General features: G+C 42.9%; 2 protein-coding genes across 2 annotated transcripts in view; one reads left to right on the forward strand and one right to left on the reverse strand.

Annotated features, from left to right (window-relative positions):
- SWT1 (SWT1 RNA endoribonuclease homolog) overlaps positions 1-3,226 on the reverse strand; it is a 25,620-nt gene extending 22,394 nt beyond the window's left edge. Inside the window, 3 exon segments of the mRNA XM_071435954.1 lie at positions 2,048-2,122; positions 3,004-3,167; positions 3,170-3,226. Of these exon segments, the coding sequence (XP_071292055.1) occupies positions 2,048-2,122; positions 3,004-3,167; positions 3,170-3,212 (282 nt within the window). The 5' untranslated portion in view covers positions 3,213-3,226.
- TRMT1L (tRNA methyltransferase 1L) lies at positions 3,207-17,443 on the forward strand. The gene is made up of 16 exons (XM_071435959.1): positions 3,207-3,340; positions 5,851-6,000; positions 6,846-6,908; positions 7,629-7,742; positions 8,727-8,791; positions 9,124-9,253; positions 10,673-10,796; positions 11,212-11,291; positions 11,550-11,796; positions 12,463-12,675; positions 13,474-13,664; positions 14,483-14,561; positions 15,248-15,414; positions 15,617-15,676; positions 16,030-16,156; positions 16,279-17,443. Exons 1-16 carry the CDS (start codon positions 3,211-3,213, stop codon positions 16,589-16,591), a joined length of 2,253 nt encoding a protein of 750 aa, XP_071292060.1. The 5' UTR covers positions 3,207-3,210; the 3' UTR covers positions 16,592-17,443.
- The last annotated feature ends 925 nt before the right edge of the window (positions 17,444-18,368 follow it).

Consider the following 18,368-nt stretch of genomic DNA (forward strand, 5'->3'; position numbering starts at 1 on the left):
AGTTGAAAAAAAAGCCTTCATAAGACAATGTCAAAACTGGGTGGTTTGACTGCTTAGAAAAACACCAAGGTCAAAGGGTGCCAAGGATGTGCATGCAAAGATAAGGGTGCAAAGGGTTTAAGAGCACTTCATGATTGAATCATGGAGCACTTTAATGCTTACAAAGTGATTCAAAAGGGTCCACTACAGCAGTGACAAGTACAGACATGAGATAGTAACATTCCTACCATGATCAATTCACAGGCAGTCAGGTAAGCCATGTAGTTTTTATACATCTCTGGGTTATAGGACTCAGTTTTCCCCAAACCACAGCAAGGTGTAGGAAGTTACAACAGAGAATGGTAACACACGGATTATTTTGGATAAGGAAGCTCCAGACAGTTCATCCTTTCACAAATAATTCACTCCTTCAATAACTGGGGCCTGCTGACTCAGTGAGGCCACTAGGTCACTGCTGCAGTGATTTGTCCTACCTAGAGAGGCCTTTGCTGGTTTGCTCCCACACTAGAGAGCACTTCATGCAAAAATCAAAGGCTTGCAGAAACCAGGGGAGTCCTAACTAAGGGAGTTCTGAGAACTTGTGCCTGTGGCTGGTCTGGAGCTGCAGGACCAATACCAGCAATGCAAAGAGCAAGCAGAATGACAGACAATTCCAAAGGCTCCCCCCGGGGCCACATGCACCCCCCTGCTGTCCCCAGCAGCTGGAAAGCACTGAAGGAGCTCCCCTGGGGTAGGTGGAGCTCATGGTGTTGCTGGGACAATTCTGGTGAGGACAAACCCATCTCCAGCTGCTCATTTCTCTCTTCAAGGCCTATTCCCTGACAACCATGAGTTTTCATGACATTTTTAATATTTCTTTTTAACCTACCTCCTCCTTTTCTCAAATGTTATCGTTTAAATTAATCATCATAAGCAAATTTTCCTACTGTTTCTCTTCTCCCAGCACAATCAGTTTGGGGTATAGGACACCTCCCACCCATGCTGGGATCACACTGCAGGACACTTGCTCCTGTTAGAGATTTCCTCATCTTTTTGCTGTTAAAGCTGTATTCTTCAAACTAGTGAGGCATTAGCAATGGCAATAAGCTGCAGTATGAGGTTTTAAGCCAAGTGTTTACCCTTAGTATTAGAGAAGTAAAAAAACCCAAAACAATAAGGTATCTTAGGATAAGTTATTTTTAAAAGACAAATTGAATAATAGTAGGGAAATCAGGGCAAGACATAATAGTTACAAACATTTGACTTTGAACAACATTTTCTCTATGATTAGAAAGCTTCTAACATGAATAATTCAGTTTATAAGTCCATAATCATGCTCATTTATTAACAGCTGCAAAAAATTGTTGAGAAGACAGGTAAAAGCTCTCTTACTTTATAAATATTCCTTGCAAAATATAACAGGAAAAAAATGTAGCAAATTTAAGTGTGGATTTAATAAACTACTAATTTATCAACTATGTATTACACTTCTGAGGATAAATAACTTGTCAGAAGTTGGACACAAACAATAAAAAACAATAGGAAGCTACACACAAGTATGAGCAAAAGGTGACAACTCCTGTAGCACCTGCATTTTACAAGTGATTCAGTGAAAGCTGACTCACAAGATACAAGTATGTACTAGAATATGCTGAGAATTTTGGTCATTAATTTATGTCTCAGTGGCTAGAAGGAAATATTGGAGAGTCACTCACCAAAATGCTGTGAAGTGCAACTTGTGGTTAATCAGAAAATTAGGATATATGATCCAAGTTACAGAACAGTGCAAGAAAACAGCACTGGTTTCAGCACCAGTATTAAACCCAACTTTCTTCAAACAGAAAGATACACTAAAATGAAAAAGTTTCTTATTTCCTGATACCCATACTACTCACAGCTTCTGAAGAAAAACACATTTATCTGCCCAACTCAACTCTCCTGTTGTTCTTTATGACTCTGTCTTTAAATTGGATTCATCCTTCCACCACAAGGCTGCTAAACAATTTATGTTCTCTTGAATGTAGGAGACTGAATTAAGATATAAAAGTAATAATATTTCTGCTCCTACTTTGTCATCCTGGCCATCCAAAGAGACTTCCTTTCCAGACAGTTTCTTCAGCTTCTTTTTAGACATCTTCAAATCCTATTAAAAAAAAAAAAAAAAGCATGTTGTCTTTATTGCTTGTATTAAGTTTTTAGATCCAGATAAGCTAAAATAAGTTTTAACTGCACAGAGAAAAATACTTTATAATAGCCTTAATAGCCTTCTTTTGTTTTCTCATTACAGAGCCACAGCAGATCTGAACAGGGTTAATTAATTATTCACATCTGAGGGGATGCCAGAGCAGAAATGACAGCAATTCCACCTCCCCAGAGACACCTATTTTGTACCACCAAACAAACAAAAACTAGCATCCTTTAACACTGAGTCGTATAACCAAGTTTGAAGACCATCGGAACTTGGCAGGAGCTGCCCAGGGCGGTGTTGGAGTCCCCATCCCTGCAGGTGCCCAAGGAAGGCCGGGACGTGGCACTCAGAGCTCTGGGCTGGTGATCCCGGTGGGGACCGGGCACAGCTTGGGCTCGATGGCCTTGGAGGGCTTTTCCAACCCAGCCGAAGCTGTGACTGTCTAAGGCAGTCCCGGCTGCCGCCGAGGATGGAGGAAGCACGGTGACATCCCGCAGCAGCCCCTCCACACAAACAGCGCGCACCACCAGGAAGTTCAGGGCAGTTGTGGAAAGCTTCACCCGGAGCTCGCAGCGAGCCGATCCCAGATCCCAGACCCGAGCAGGGCACTCCGGGACCGGCTCCGCCCTGAGGCACGGGCAGCACCGGGCTCTGAAGGAGCCTCTCACGGGGGGCTGAGGGGCGACAGCTCCTGCCTCACTCGCTCCCTCCGAGGGGACAGCCGGGGGGCCCGCAAGGCACCTGGGGCGCTGCCAACAAACACAGCTCCCCTTCCCTTCCGTCTATTTCCCTTCCCTTCCTCCCTCCTTACAGGACGCCGTGCGCCGCCGCCTCACCCCGCTCGGCCGCTCCCCGGCGGGCCCCGCGGCAGCTGTCGGGGCCGTTCGGGCGGCTCGGGCCGTGCCCGGCACGGCTGCCCCAGCCCCGGCACGGCTCCTCCTCCGCCGCGGTGCGCGCCGGGCCGGCCCGGGCACGGCTGGGAAGTGTAGGCGGAGCGGGCCGCCCTGGGCGTGAGGGCTCCGCGGCAGCTCCGCCCCGGGAACATGGCAGCGCTGGAGGCGGCGGAGGCAGCGCTAGAGGCTGCGGAGGCCGCGCTGGGGCAGCGGCAGGAGCAGCAGGAGGAGGAAAACCACAACCAGGACTACGAAGACGGCGGCGAGCCGGCGGCGCTGAGTGAGAACGGGCAGGGATCGGGCGGGTGGGGGCAGCCGGGCCCTCCGTGCCGGGGCTGAGGGCGGGCGGGCGCCATGCGGAGCCCGGGCGGGTTTAAATTTACAGCCCGGGCCGGTTTGAATTTACACCCCGAGCTGCTTTGAATTTACACCCCAGGGCCGCTCGCCGTCCCCGTCAGCCCGCGCCGGGGAGCCGTGAGAGGCGCAGGCTCCCGGGTCTCCCGTTTTCCCAGCGCAGTGCCGGGCCACACGTGTTCCCGCCGGGCCTCGCTACGCTTGAACCCGCGCTCCTGTCGCTTCTTTCTTCCCCAAACCTACCGGTACTTTGTCTTTGGGGATCATTTATTGTTCCACGAGGTCTCTTAGGGAGCCCTAAGTGCGGCGTGGGCCGCGCGGGCTCAGCCGCGCATCTTTGCTCGCAGTTTTTTAAACCCAAACGTGTTTGCGCCATGTGCTCCGGGACGAGCCTGCTGGAGCAGGGAGGTTGGACCACCGTGGTCCTTCCGACCTGATCCGCTCTGGGACTCTGGAAATTGGTTTTGCTGGACTTCCAGTTCCCCAAGTGAGCCCTTGCTGCCAGCCCTTTGCTGCCGCAGCCTTACGGTTGGAGTAAACTGAATCTTCTAATTAATTCATTTTTTGTGTGTAAATGTACTTTAGGCTCTCTGAAGAAGCATTATTCTGTTTGTGTGAGATCAGTGATTCCCCGTGGGCATTTAAAAACTCTTGACGTCTTGGTTCGGTAGAGCCTGCCTTTCTTCGTCATTCAGTGTGAAAGTTTACCTCTCTCCTTGTACATTTACATATTAACTAGCTGTTTTTTACATATATTCGTATTATCCTTTTCAACCATTCTAACCTCTCCACGTGCTCTGAAGATGCAGACAGTCCAGCTCTGCTGGGTTTTGTCACTGCTCTACTCTCACTATACATTTTTGTAACCGTTTCCACTTTGCCTGCAACTAATCAATAGTTGTTAGGGATTTCTTACCAAACATGCTTTTACTTACTCTTTTTCTGTCTGTCTTTGTATTAATAAAGCATGTAGAAACTATCACCAGGAATCCTGCAATTTTTTAATAGAGCAGTAGACTCCATGCAAATCTTTCTTAGGTGAGTTGCCATCTTAAAACAGGTCTGCGAGGAGCACAGCAAGTCTCTTTGTAGCAATTCACCTCCTGATAGATTTTAAGATAGGTAGAATAATTTTACTCTGTTCTTCTGTTTTTTCAGATATTTGAGCCCCTGTCTTGAGGTATTCCTTCCATTTTCTCTTTCTGTCAGTTTTCATAATAAGATATTCTTACCTAACAGCAATGTTTAAAAGAAAACAAACAAAAGTAGCCCAGGGGAATCTGAAGAACTGCTGTAAGATCCTTCCAGCCTGTCTTTAGCTGTGGTCAGGACTAGGTGGATAGGGAAGACCAGAGAAATCAGAGAATCATGCAATGGTTTGGGGTTGGAAGGAGCCTTAAAGCCCATCCTGTTCCAGCCCCTGCTATGGGCAGGGACACCTCCCACTATCCCAGGTTGTTCCTTCCACCTCCACAGAACAACCATCCATTCCTGCATCCTCTGGAAATAACTTCCAACACAAACCAGTTTGTAGGTCCGTGTTTTCTCCATGAGGTGCACCCCAGCTTCTGTGTCAGGACAGACAGCTCGTGGTTGCCTTTTGTCTCTGCACCTCCTGTCTGTCCCATCCAGGCTGAAAGGCCTTGGCCTGCTCTGTTGCTTCTCAGTAATTGCAAAGCAATGCCAGAGCTTTATTTGTTGTTACCCATGGTTGAAACTTCACTAGTCCCACCTGTCCCCTGGAATCTTGCTGGGAGCAGGACAGTATTTGTAGATTTAAGTGGCTTTCTGAATCCTTTTCTAGTGCTTCCTCATATCCCTTGGAGAGGGATTGGACCATCCCTTCTGGGGAAATTCTACCTCTTCCTTCAATTATTTTCCCCGGGTTTGACTATTCTCCTCATTTTATCTCCCCATCTCTCAGGCTCTTTAAATGCTTGAAATTCTTCACCAGGCCCATCTGCCCCAAGAAGTAATACATTTGCAAATGGTGATGGCACCAGCACTTACCCTCATCATTGCCTCTGCTGATAGCAAATTCCTCCTTTAGTCCCTTCTTTCATACTGTTTGATTCATGAACTAAACTGTTACCAAAGTTTTTTAGCTGATTGTAAACTGTCTGGGGAATTTGGAGCTCCTCCTTGCCTGCTTTGCCTTGCATTCTGCCACAAAACAATATGTAAATGTTATTTTGTTCACCTTAAACATCTGGTACTGATGTGTGAATAGTTATTTCCCCTGTCCAGGGTTACATTATTCCACAGTGCTTTCCAAGGATAATTGGAGTGAAGATTCATCTCATACTATTCTCCTACGGAACTATTTTTCCTCTTTCATGCTTTTAGTCAGCACCAGATTATTGAAAACAAATGAACGTGTTTGTAAAGTTCAGTTACATCGGTGACACTTTTACTGTGTTTTTATTTGGTTTTAAGATGGTTTGGTCTCTGAAAACATGAAAAGCAAGAACACTGAGATGAAAATTCCCGAGTCAGAATTGGAAGCTGAAGACAGAGGAGCAGAGGAAGAACGGCCAAGGGAATCTGATAGCAACATTTTGGATCTATCATCTGATTACCCACGAGGTTTGTTAATAAACTCTTAATATTTGTGCCATGTGTTGGAGGAAAGGTAGAAATACTCGGGAGGAAAGGTAAAGGGAGTGTGTGAAATCTCATTTTAAAACTCACCTCTGTATCCTGCCATGGATCAATTGCTTTGTCTGGCACGAGAAAACCTGAATATTTATCCTGTAAAAACGTTGTAAAGCTTAAAGTTGCTACAGAATCTGTTACAGTGGACTGGGAAGTTCTGTGTGCTGGAATCAATAAAGTAGATTTCAACCTAATTTTCTTGGTATTGGCAAATGCTGACTGATAAGTTGAAAAATCAGGTGGTAGATTTAAAGGTTAAATTGTTTACCAAGGGAAGGGAAAAAATGGTAGAATTTCATGTATCCTGACTCCACAGTGAATAATTGTTCTTAAATTTGGTCCACTTACAGTTGATATTTAGTTTTTCCAGTGAGTTCCTAAGATGTTTTTGTACTGCGTTTGTGCATGATTTACATTCACTAACAATGCTCAGCAGTAAAACCTGGTGTAAAGGGAATGTGACTTGATCTTTTCAGCTGGTTTTTTTTTCAAATTAGGATCTTTCCATCTTAGAAAGTTTGTGTGTCAGTATTAAAAGGAAGTAGAAATATATGAAAATATATGGATCTTTTTAAACAGCTATTCTGGGGATAATTTTTGCAGTTATTTGTGCTGCCATGGAAGTAAAAGGACAAAACCAAGTATTTCAGTCCCTACTGCAGTCATTCTCTAACAGTGCTAGATTTGATGTGCTGCACAGAAAAGTAGCAGTAAACTGAAAGCAAATTTTAAACTAAGAGTGTTTAATTTCTAAATATTTCTGGCATTTTTTTTAGACAAACATATTTCAATTCAGAGACACCTTGCTGATCTAGAGAAACTGGCTGACCTGAGAGATGGTGAGTTGTCCACAGCAGTGTCCCAGAACACAGATCTTTGTGTTACAGGCATTTACATTTTCCTTTAGATTTTATCTTTAACACACTACATATATTTATGATATTTAAAGATGAGGGGTTTTGTAAAAAAAGGCTTTATGATTTATTTTCTTGTTCTTCTCCTAAATTCTGCCTGAGAGGTTGTTTGACATTCAGCTAGTTTTTATTTAGGCTACTCCTTCAAGGGCTTCAACACTTTTTGTGTCTCACATGCAGGATTTTCAAGAATTATTTTATATTTTCCAAAATTATTTTATATAGGGTACATTGCCTTATTTTGCAGCTTAAATAGATATCAGCTGCTTGTTTTGTCCAAAGGATTCAGGAGTTGGAACTTGCAAGTCTTTGCATGTCATCTGTAAAGTTCTGTTGTTCCTCAGTACTTTTCAGAAATTTCATTATCTTCATGTTCCTGGAGTAAAAAATACTAGAAACCAAAACCCAAAGGTTGTAGAAGTTAGTGATTTTAAAAGTTTATAGTGATTTTGGTCTATATTCTATGGAGGAGAAAGAGGCAGCCCATACATTTGAAGTTTGTGCATGAAATAGACTGTTCCCATAAGATTTAATCTTTAACTCATGTTGGTTTTACCTTCAGCCTTCTTTCTCTTGGCCTGCATCTCAGCTAACACAAGTGATAACTGCATTTCATGTTTCTCATAGTTTTTAATGTATTTTCAGATGAAAGGAAGCCTTGTCCATTATGTCCTGAGGAGAAATTCAAAGCTTGCTATAGCCACAAACTCCATCGTCACTTGCAGAATTTGCACTGGAAGGTTTCTGTTGAATTTGAAGGTAATGGCAATTGGGTTTGAATAGTAAATACTAGAAGAAATTTTGAGTATGTTCTGTGTTTCATGTTTCAGAATTCCTCTTGGCTTGAGCATTTTGTTATCATCTCTGAATTAGAACTATATTTTGACAGAATGAATTTTGAAGTGGGATGTAAAATGTAAATGTGAAAGAACTCGTATTATTCTCCAGCCAGAATGATTACAATTGTACATTTTCTCTTTAGAAAAACACCAATAATTGCATGGCATGTTATGAAAATTACCATAAAATTTTTAAAAAGTGCATAATGAAAACTACTTCAATAAAAGTTTTAGTTATATATTAATAATAATCAGACACATACAGGTAATCAATTTTAGTGGATCATAAAGATTCCATGGGTTCCAATAAACACTTGAAGTCTTTATGTAGTATCAGTACTTAGTAGCTTTAATTGTTTTTTAATGAACTCTGTGATCTGCTTATGACATGCATTAAAATCCCTGCAAGAAGTTTAGGAAGGAAAATAAAGTGAGCAGTGTGTGTTTTTAAAAAAAACAGGTGTATGGGGTTTGTGGCAAATAAAGTGACTATTTAGAGGATGAGCAAGATAAAATTGACCTATAAATTTTCCAGCTGGAGTATCAGGTATCTCATTTTGGTTTTCTTTAACTGTGCAACATATGTTTATAGATAAAGTCTTCACACAAGTCTTTTAGCCAGGTAACAATATTTTTGTGAATGACTCAAAGGTACTTTTGAATTTGAGACTTGGTATAGCTTTGTAAGATGCTCAGAGACTTTATTAAAATAAACTTTAAATTCTTTGCGTTTTAAAGTTTAAAATGTATAATTAGCTGATAAATTTCCCTGTGCAGAGAGGGAATGTCCCAGATAATTGGTGATGTTCTTGTTGCTGTCTGGTGAAATCTGAAGTGACAGCATGTGGTGCAGGCCACAGACATGCTGTTCATTTACTCTTCTGGGATGGCATTTGTTTTCCAGGGTACAGAATGTGCATCTGTCACTTATCCTGTCGGCCAGTAAAACCCAACCTTGTTGGAGACCAGGTAAAAATGCTGAATCCCAGGAATTCTTGTTACTGTACAAAGCGGGGGATTTGGGTGACTGAGGGGAACTTTTGAGATCTGCTTAGTCTCCAAATACATCTTGCTGCTGTGTGTGTGATGCCAAAAGCTTGTTGGTCCAGGATGTGTGATGGAACCCTTGGGTAGCTGCGTGTGGCTGTACCTCTCTCACTGTGGGGGGCAGCTCTGGCTGTACATTCCAGATACTTTGTGTGTTCTGGAGGTAACAGATGACTTCTCATATGTCTGTGTTCAGTTCTACTTCAAGCATGTTTTATGTATTCTGGAACTACATAAAAGGCTCTATTTTACAGACATTGTCCAAGATGGGAGCTCATTACCACTGCATCATCTGCTCAGCAACTATAGTACGAAGAACTGACATGATCGGTCACATCAACCGTCACGTGAATAAAGGAGAGACTGAGTCCAGGTTTAGCACAGGTGAGCTCTGACTGACAGGAAACATTCAGTCTTCTTCTGTCATATACCACCTGCAGTAACACAGGAAAAATTCAGAAACAGAGTTTGCCTTTCTAATGAAAAATCTGCCCTTAATATTTCAGCACTTTAGTTTCATCAGACTTGTGATTTAGTCTTGCATTGACCAGTTCCTGTGTTCTTATTGAGGTAACAAGTACTCCCCTCACCCTTAATGTTGTAAGTACCAGCTTGAGCGTCTCCAAAACAGTGAGGACATGACATCCACAGGGAAAAAAAGAAGTCTGGAGTAAATCTTTCTGCAATGAAAAATCCTTAGCTTTACCAGCCTGGGTTCCCAAAACAAGGTTTTTTCAGTCTCAGAAAGACATGATAGAGGTGTCAGTAGTTCTTTGGTAAATTGCAATCCTACCTGACTTGGTCCATAATAAAACTTTGGTTTCTAAACTTGCATAAACTAGGTTAAAAACATTTTAAATAATTGGAATGCCAGTAGTTTGATGCCTGGGCATTAGTTTGGATGTCTGAAAAGCGATATTAGTACTACATTCCATATCTTTATAGATTTTGTGCTGTGAAATACATTGATCTCTGTGTGCTTCCCTTCAGAGCTGTGAGTAAAGAATGGCCCATTTAGTATTTTTAACAAAATGCAAGAGGCAGTTTTTCCTCATAGAGGGAGGAGGAATCCGAGGTTTTGTGATCTGTAGGCACTGGGCAGCTCTTGGGGCCCCTGAAGGTGGAGCAGATGCACCATGTGTGTGTTTGAAAGCCCTGAGAGAGGCAGGGTCATATCCAGTTGGTACAAATTTTTCCTGCTTGTTCCCAGGTACATTTTAGACTGTGGATGAACTGCTCAGAGGAATGGCAGCCTGTGTTTACAGTTTCAGATCTGAAAGCTTGTTTTGCCACAGGCTGTCTACACAGAGCTCTGCTGCTGGAATTGTCCATGTGCCTGTGCTGTTCATGCATTTTGTGTGGCTGTTCAATAACTTCAAACAGATCAAGGATTTTTGCAGTTCATTGAGACACATGTAGGACTTTGATAACAGGGTTTTGATTAATTAGCAATGTATTATGTTTAAACGTGCAAAACAGATGTGCTAAGTGTCAGGCTCAGGGGCTGACTTTCTTAAACTGGAGTGGATACATAAGAGCCCAACTGAGAAACAAATCTGATGTTTTATGAGAAGAAAATTGTGGCAGAGCATGATCCTTATTTGCCACTTTTGAGATTAGAAGATAAATTGTTGCCTGCTTCTCCCCTCATCCTTGTAAACTGCTCCATGTGCTGGTTGGATTGCAGCATAACCCAGACTTCTTGCTTTGTGGGAGCAGTTTTTTAGTGTAATTTACCAACTGTGTTAATATTAATTTCAGTTCTCACCAATTCTTTCCTTCTGCCTCAATTACTTCTTTCAGTTCGTGCTCCCAAGTCATCTTACAAAGTGGTGAAGGAGTCAGCCACAGATGTGCAGGTTCTTCCCAACCACTCCACACCCCAGAAAACAGATTCCTATTTTAATCCTAAAATGAAACTCAACAGGTGAGAGAGCAGGGAGTGGGAGGATGCATCAGAGGGGTGGGGGAGTTTGCAGTGAAAAATCTATGTTTTTAAAAGCAACCCTGCAAAACTTCTGTTCAGAGGGAAGGAGAAAGGAATTTCCCATCAGAAAACTCTTCTTGACAAATAATATTTGTACCCAAAACCACTATGTGTGAAATAGTATCATCTCTGGAGTTACTAAGTATTTTCCTGTAATTAGTAGATATTACTTTAAGAATACTCTGCTGTAGAATTCAGCTTTTCAGCATAGCTGAGCTTTTTATTTACAGTTCCTCCCTGTAAAAAGTGGAGTTTAGCTTAAATATCCCACTGTTATGTTAAAGGGAGATAAATAAGAAGAAGGAAATAGAGCTGTTCTCTGAATTTACAGACTGTGGCCGTTTTTGTCTTGCAGGCAGTTGATATTCTGTGCGCTGGCCGTGCTTGCTGGGGAGCGCAAACCCATTGAATGTTTGGATGCTTTTGGTGCCACTGGTAAATCCATTTCTTTAATAGTTTGGGTTTAAATCCAATAGGAGGAAGCAGCAGAAATTCATAACTGACATCACATACCCAAAAATAATGTCAGATACACAATAATTGTCTTCCTTGGGCAGAGAGTCCTGAGCTTCCATACAAAAAGACAGGTGTCAAAAGCTGTATTAAGGCTTTTAAAAAGGCTGTAAATAATATTTAAGTTCAGTGGTCTTAAAATCAGTTGTCTTATTGTCCTTAAATTTTGTTTTTCCACAGGAATCATGGGGTTGCAGTGGGCAAAGCACCTCAGAAGTTCTGTGAAAGTTACAATTAATGATTGTAATGAAAATTCTGTGACAATGATTAAGGAAAATTGTCATTTAAACAAAATGAAGGTGAAACTGAACAGTAGGGAAGAAGACAATGGTGAAACTGTGGGAAATGGAGAAGAAAATAGTGACACCATTGAGGTGACAAAAATGGATGCCAATGTTGTCATGCATTTGAGATCATTTGATTTTATGTAAGTGTTGAATGTTTCTGTCAGTTTTCTGGTTTGGTAATGACACGCCCCACCCCAGTTCCCAGTATTTGATTAGTTGGAGAAATTGGAATGATAAAATAATCAACCAGCAGTCACTTGAAATGTAATTTTGTCCCAGAAATGGTGTGGGGACAGAACTTTAATCTTAAATGTTTTAAAAAGTGCTGGAAAAATATTAGTTTTTATGACATTCAGAATGGGTTACAAATATACATGAAAATTTTAAGCCAGGCTGGGTTTTTTTAAATAACTTTATTGTCTTGTTTTCTGAAGGGAAATACCAAATCAGTTTTGAATTTTTTTAAAACTTGTTTTTAGTTTAAAATGCTGTTTGTTGCATCTCCTGTTTTTATCTATTTTGCAGCATATTAACTTTGAATTAAAGCAGGCTGATTCTTCCAGGTTGGGTATATAAATGCATGCATTCAAACCCATTCAAACAGATATCAAAATAAGTGGTGGGATTTTTTTTGTGTTATTAATGACTGACATTCAGATCTAAGCATTGCTGGAAGTTTTAGTCCTGTTCCTTCTTTCTGTTTTAAATGTGATCATAGATGAAGGTTCTAAAACAGTTTTTTCCTCAGTGTAAAGCCAGACTTTGGAGCATTTACAGACACTCAGTGGTACATCCTTTCTTTTCAGCCATTTGGACCCCTTTGGAACTTCTGTGAATTACCTGGACTCTGCCTTCAGAAACGTGAGAAACCTTGGGATTGTGTCACTGACATCCACAGACATCAGCTCCCTCTATGCCAAGGCTCAGCACGTGGCCCTGCGTCACTATGGCTGCAATATTGTCAGAACAGAGTACTACAAGGAGCTGGCAGCCAGGGCTGTGATTGCTGCTGTCACCAGGTACTGCTAAACCATTTCCAATTAGGGTAAAAAATTATTAGGTAATTATTTGAAATAATTAGTGACTGGGCAAGGTGAAAATGCATCAGTAGGGTAGGGGGGTGGGATGGTAATGTGAAAAAAAAATACCCAGACTTGCAAACTCTTCTATTTCTCTATCAATTTTGCCATTTTAAAGCTCCATAGGACTTCCTAAATACAAAATAAACTGCTTGAATGGCTTCTAGCTAAGCCTTTCAGGTAGACTTGCTTCAGTGGAACCTGATGTTCACTGCACATCCTCATACCGAGGTTAAAAAGATGGATGTGCTTACTGACTTGTGAAATCAGTTATTTGCATATAGATACCCTAACTAAACTCAGTCTGTTAAATAAATGAAGACCTAAAACCTAATTGGAGAACAAAGGTACAGGCAAGAGGAGGGGAAAACTGCTTGGGAAAGATGAGGAGGAAGTGAAATAACCAGAGGTTTTGAGAATGCCAGAGCACAAACGCTGAGCTGAACATGTTTAGATTTCCCTTGTCCTCTTCCCTGCTCATGTGATGATGCAGGTGGCAGTCCACTATTTCTAGCTGTGATAAAAAGAAGTAAAATTAGATTTGCTTGGCCTGCCAGGGAGGCCACAAAATGAGGCACTTCAGAAAGAAAACACTTCCTCCTGCTCTCTCAACTCTTTAGTAGCCCTCTCTAGGAAGGGAATGAGCTCAAGAACCGTGCAGCAGGTTCAGGTGTCCATGGCAGTGTTTGCCTGCTGAATTCAGTACAATTTGGGCTTTGTGTGTGTTTGTCCCCCCAGAGCTGCAGCTCGCTGTAACAAGGGCATTGAAGTGCTGCTGGCAGTAGCTCTGGAACACTTTGTTCTGGTGGTGGTCAGAGTTATACGGGGCCCAACCCCTGCAGATGATTCAGCAAAGAAGGTCCGATACCTCATCCACTGCCAGTGGTGTGAAGAGAGGGTTTTCCAGAAAGAGGGCAATATGGTGGAAGGTAAATGGCTTTTCTTTTGCAGTTTGTCTCTCTGTTCTGTGCCTTGTTTATATTTATATCCCATTAGTAGCAATTCCCTTGTATGTAACAATGTATGTGAGGTGGAGAGGGTGCTGTGCTTCATGGCCATGGGCTGGATTGGTTGTCTGCATGGATTTTCCTGTAAATGGACTGGATTTGTGGCACAAATTGCTCAGGTTGTGGCTGCCCCATCCCTGGAGGTGTCCAAGTTAGACAGTGGAAGGTGTCTCTGCCCATGGCAGGGTGTGGCACTGGACGGGCTTTAAGATCCCTTCCAACCCAGACCATTCTGAGATTTGTTTCTACACAGGACACCCTCCCAGCCTGCTCTAGCTGCTGGAGCTGCCAGGATGCCCGGTATGTCCATGGATCTGCCACTTCAGGAAAAGCCCTAGGATAGGGATAGCCTTTGATACTATTGGGTTCCTTCAGATGGCAGCAGCTAGATAGCCTTTGGTGTCAGATTGCTTTTCTGCTGCATTTCAGTTCCTTAAAATGCCGTGGACTGAGCAGTCTGGTTTTCCCCTGCTGTTGTTAATGGGCTGTCCCCACATACAGGTTAGCAAGACAGGAGACAAAAATTGCACTCCTCTTTTAACACTGATTACCGGTCAAGTCATCAATCACTAAATCCCACCATGAGCTGCTTGGCAGAAGTGAAAATACTGTCACACTTCTGCTGTTGCCCTTCCAAATACCTCGCTGAAGTGAGCTCCCACTGCATCTCTCTGTCTGTGCAGTCACACAGGCATGGCTGGCTATTGCCAAACAATTCACATGCTGTTTTTCTGCTGCAGAAAACCCTTACCAGCAGCTGCCCTGTGACTGCCATGGCAGCATGCCTGGGAAGACAGCAGTGCTTCTTGGTCCTCTCTGGTAAGTTCACATCACAGGACACATTTGGAGAACCACTCTGGTCCAGGAGCTCTGCAGCTCAGCTGTTCATACCATAGCATTTTTTATTTTAGCACTACAAAAGGAGGTACAGCAATCAGCAGGAGCTCAGGAAACAGAGTGTGGATTTGAATTTAGTGGGGTATTCAGTTTTTCCTTTTGTTCAAACCAGTTAATAAATAGTAACATATTTTAAATTCTACATTCAGTGCACTTACGGAATATGTCCTGCACAAGAGAACCTGCCTCTGTGTTCCTCTATTTGCCAAAAGTAACTCCTGTTACTCTAAACTTGTGGAGAATTTATTAAATTGAATCATTACATGTGCTGATGGTAATAAATACTACATTGCTTGTTAATTAATATTTGTAGAAACAAGAATAAATCATTTAAAGCCTTTAAGCTATTTCAAATCAGTATTAAAAATTACTGGCAATCAACAGCACCTTTCTTGAGGGGGTTGAATGACTTTCTCTACATCTTAGGGCAGAAATTACTGTTTTTGAGATCTTGATTTTTAAATTATTTTTTTAAACAAGACCAGTGTTGTTGTCATTGCAAAAAAATCGATTCAGTGTAACATAATTGCTAATCAATTTGGGCAAGAGAATTTTGGAGCAGCTTCCATTAAGAAGCCTTAACTTTTGACTTCTCTTGTGTTTCATAGGTCAGGATCTCTCTTTAACACTGGATTCCTCAGGAGGATGCTCCTGGAGGCTGTGCAGTATGGCTTGGATGAAGCTCAGCCACTTCTGAAGACATTAGTTTGTGAAGCAGAGTGCACAACTCCCAAACATTTTTCTACCCACAGTCCTGGTGATGAGAACAAACAAGGTAAGAAAAGGGGCAGCCTGTTCACAGAGAGGACTGGCTTTGTGGTGATTCTTAGAGATGCTGATCCCTGATAAGTTACTTAACAGCAGTGTATCCATAGAGTTGAATGCACTATTGAATATTTGAATTATTTCATTCTGTGTAATTAAAGCATTTTGCCACTTTACAGTAGAATTAATTTTGCCTTCTAATTGTATTCTAGAAGAGTGTGGTGTATATATTAGAACACAAAATACTTCTGCAGAATCCTACTTAGTACATGGTAAGTGGAGCATTTCGGTGTAGCCTTTTTTATATTTAACAGTATTGCACTCTGGAGTTTTTTCCCAGCCAGTACTGATTAGATTTTATCTTTATCCAGAATCATATTTATTGATAAAAGCAGAATGCCAAATACTCTATGAAGGCCACTGTAATTTACTTGTTACTACTGAAAATGGCCTGTTGATCAAATTCCGGCCCGGTTTTACCTCTGCAAACACCAGCTTAGAAAAGCAGGCACACAGCTGAAGTTGCTGCATGGCTTTGTTTTTGTGTGTGCTGTCTGAGGCTTTGCTGGTGTTTTTGGGGTGCCTGTGAGTGCTGAGTGGTTTCTGTGGCCTTGTTGTGGTGCAGGCAAGAGGAAAAGCGAGGAGGTGCTGCGCAGCGCGGCGAAGCGGCAGCGGGCCGAGCACAGCGCCGAGCACCCCCCGTTCTACTACAACGTCCACCGGCACAGCATCAAGGGCATGAACATGCCAAAGTAAGTGTGGCTTCACCTTCCAGCCCGGTCTGACACTGACACACAGCTTGTTCTGAGTCAGCCCTGGCAGCACCGTGTCCGTTCTAAATGCGGGAATTTGGTTTTGCCGCCTTTCTTCCCAGGTTAAATAAGTTCCTGAACTATCTGTCAGAGGCCGGATACCGCGTGAGCCGAACGCACTTCGACCCCATGGGAGTCCGCACCAACGCGCCCCTGGTGCAGTTCAAGACCATTCTCATGAAGTACAGCACTCCCACCTATGTGGGGGCACAGGCAGAGGGCCCTGTGCATCTCCCCGGAGAGATCCAGGTGGGAGAAGAGGTTCCAGCTGCTGCAGTGATGAAGGTGGAGGAGGCTGAGGTGACGGAAGATAAATCCGGGGTCGCCACCACCGTGTTCACAGAGTCCTACCCCACTCACTGTGCTGCTGAATAATGCAGACGGGTTTGTTCATCAGGATGTTACAGACTTCCAGCACACCCTGTTCCAGTAAACCACTCCTTCCTCCCAAGCTGGAGTTTGACCATTTTGAGCTGCCTGTTGTACTTGGAAGGGACAGTTTAGACTTAGGTAACAGAATTTAGCCCTGATCCCAGCATGGCTGTGGTCACAGAACCAGCACTGTGGGAAGGCTGTGGAGTTACCTGCTTTTATGTTCACCTCTTTTTCACACTGAGGCATGGAGGCTGCTTCCCAGTCTGTCCAAGCCTTACTGCCAGCACGGCATCCAGGAGGTGGGACAGGGCTAACAGTGTTCAGCATTTTGGAATATGACATTATTGTGAAACAGCCTGTTCCTAAAATGCATCATTCCTAAAACCTGGCCAGCTATGATCCAGAGAGAGAGGGCATTTAAAGGTAACAAAATAGTACAGATAAAATGTCCTCTAAGTTAAAGCCAGGCAGTCCTGCCTGGGTGCAGCTGTAGCTCCAGGTTGCACATGTAACTCTGCATTCAGGTCTGTTTCCAGGGTTCTGCCTCCAGGCAGGAGCTGATCCCAGGAGAACAGGAAGGACTGGTGACACAGCTGCTAGCGAACTTCAGTTTGTACCCAAATCGTAGTGAATTGTGTAGTCACTCTAGGTAGTTGTCTGCTCAGAGCTTACAGTGGTTGTGTGCTGCAGAAAGGTACAGGGACAAGGGACCACACTGGACCTTCAGGTGAAGTTTGTGGTGAGTTGTCAATAGTAACTCTGAGCTAAGATCTCTTCTGTGAAGGAGCAAAGCTGCCAGGTGTTGGCAGTTCTGGTTTCCTTAAATATATGGCAGCATTCCAGCCAAACGAGCTTGCCTTTGTCCTTTCTTTCCCCCACACTTAGTTCTGGTATCTCTGTGTATTCCACTTGAACAGCTGTCGGCAGTGGTTGCCATTTCTCACAAGTTTGGTGTTCAGCCTGTCCCCCAGTGTTAGGTTTATCCAAGAGCAGAATATGAGGGGTTATTATCCTTACCCATCTCTGAAACTTTACAATAGAAGTAACAGGGATAATACACTCCTGATGATGCAAAACATCCTATGCTCCTGTCAGGCCAGACAGAAGTTGCTGCCTCTTCTACTCTCTTCAATTCCAGATTGCATTGGTGGAGAGTTATCCTCTTCTCTAGTTTCAAAAAGGAAGAACCCACTGAAGGGTTCTTGAATCAGTGACACAGCAATGTTTCCTTGAAAAATGCAGTGCTTACAGTTCTTTTCCAAAGACCACCTTGGAGCACATTGGAAAGCTAAATGGAAGGAGATAATTTCACGTTCCCTAGTGGCATTTTTGAGTTTTTAAGTGGATAGAGTGTTGGCAGATGTTGCTTGCAGGTAACACACATCAGTGTTAGTAGGATAAAAGCAGTCCTAAAGTCATTTACCTGGGGCAAAGGATTGTTCTGATTACAGTAAATTAGGCTAAAGAGAAAGTTTTAACTGAAGGCCCTTGTAGGAAATACTTTTAATTACTCTTGCAGCTCCTTTTAATTGAAGGTATTGAATACCTTTTCCAAGCCAATGCAACTATTCCCAAGTTTTTGGAAGGGCAGAAAAAGTGAAACTCAGACTTGTCTGTACAATCTGGGCTCTTTTCCTCTGCCAGACAGGTAGAAGCTGTTGTAATCTGTCAGGGACCAGCTGAAGGGGTGTTTGTAACTCAGGCCTCTGGGAATTCTTTTCCTATCCAGCAGTTGTCTCTGCTGTTTACCAGGTAGGGCCAGTCCTGCCATAATCAG

The sequence above is a fragment of the Agelaius tricolor genome, unplaced genomic scaffold (assembly GCF_023055355.1).
Source record: "Agelaius tricolor isolate 1412-34295 unplaced genomic scaffold, bAgeTri1.0.p SCAF_11, whole genome shotgun sequence".
NCBI classification, from domain to species: domain Eukaryota; kingdom Metazoa; phylum Chordata; class Aves; order Passeriformes; family Icteridae; genus Agelaius; species Agelaius tricolor.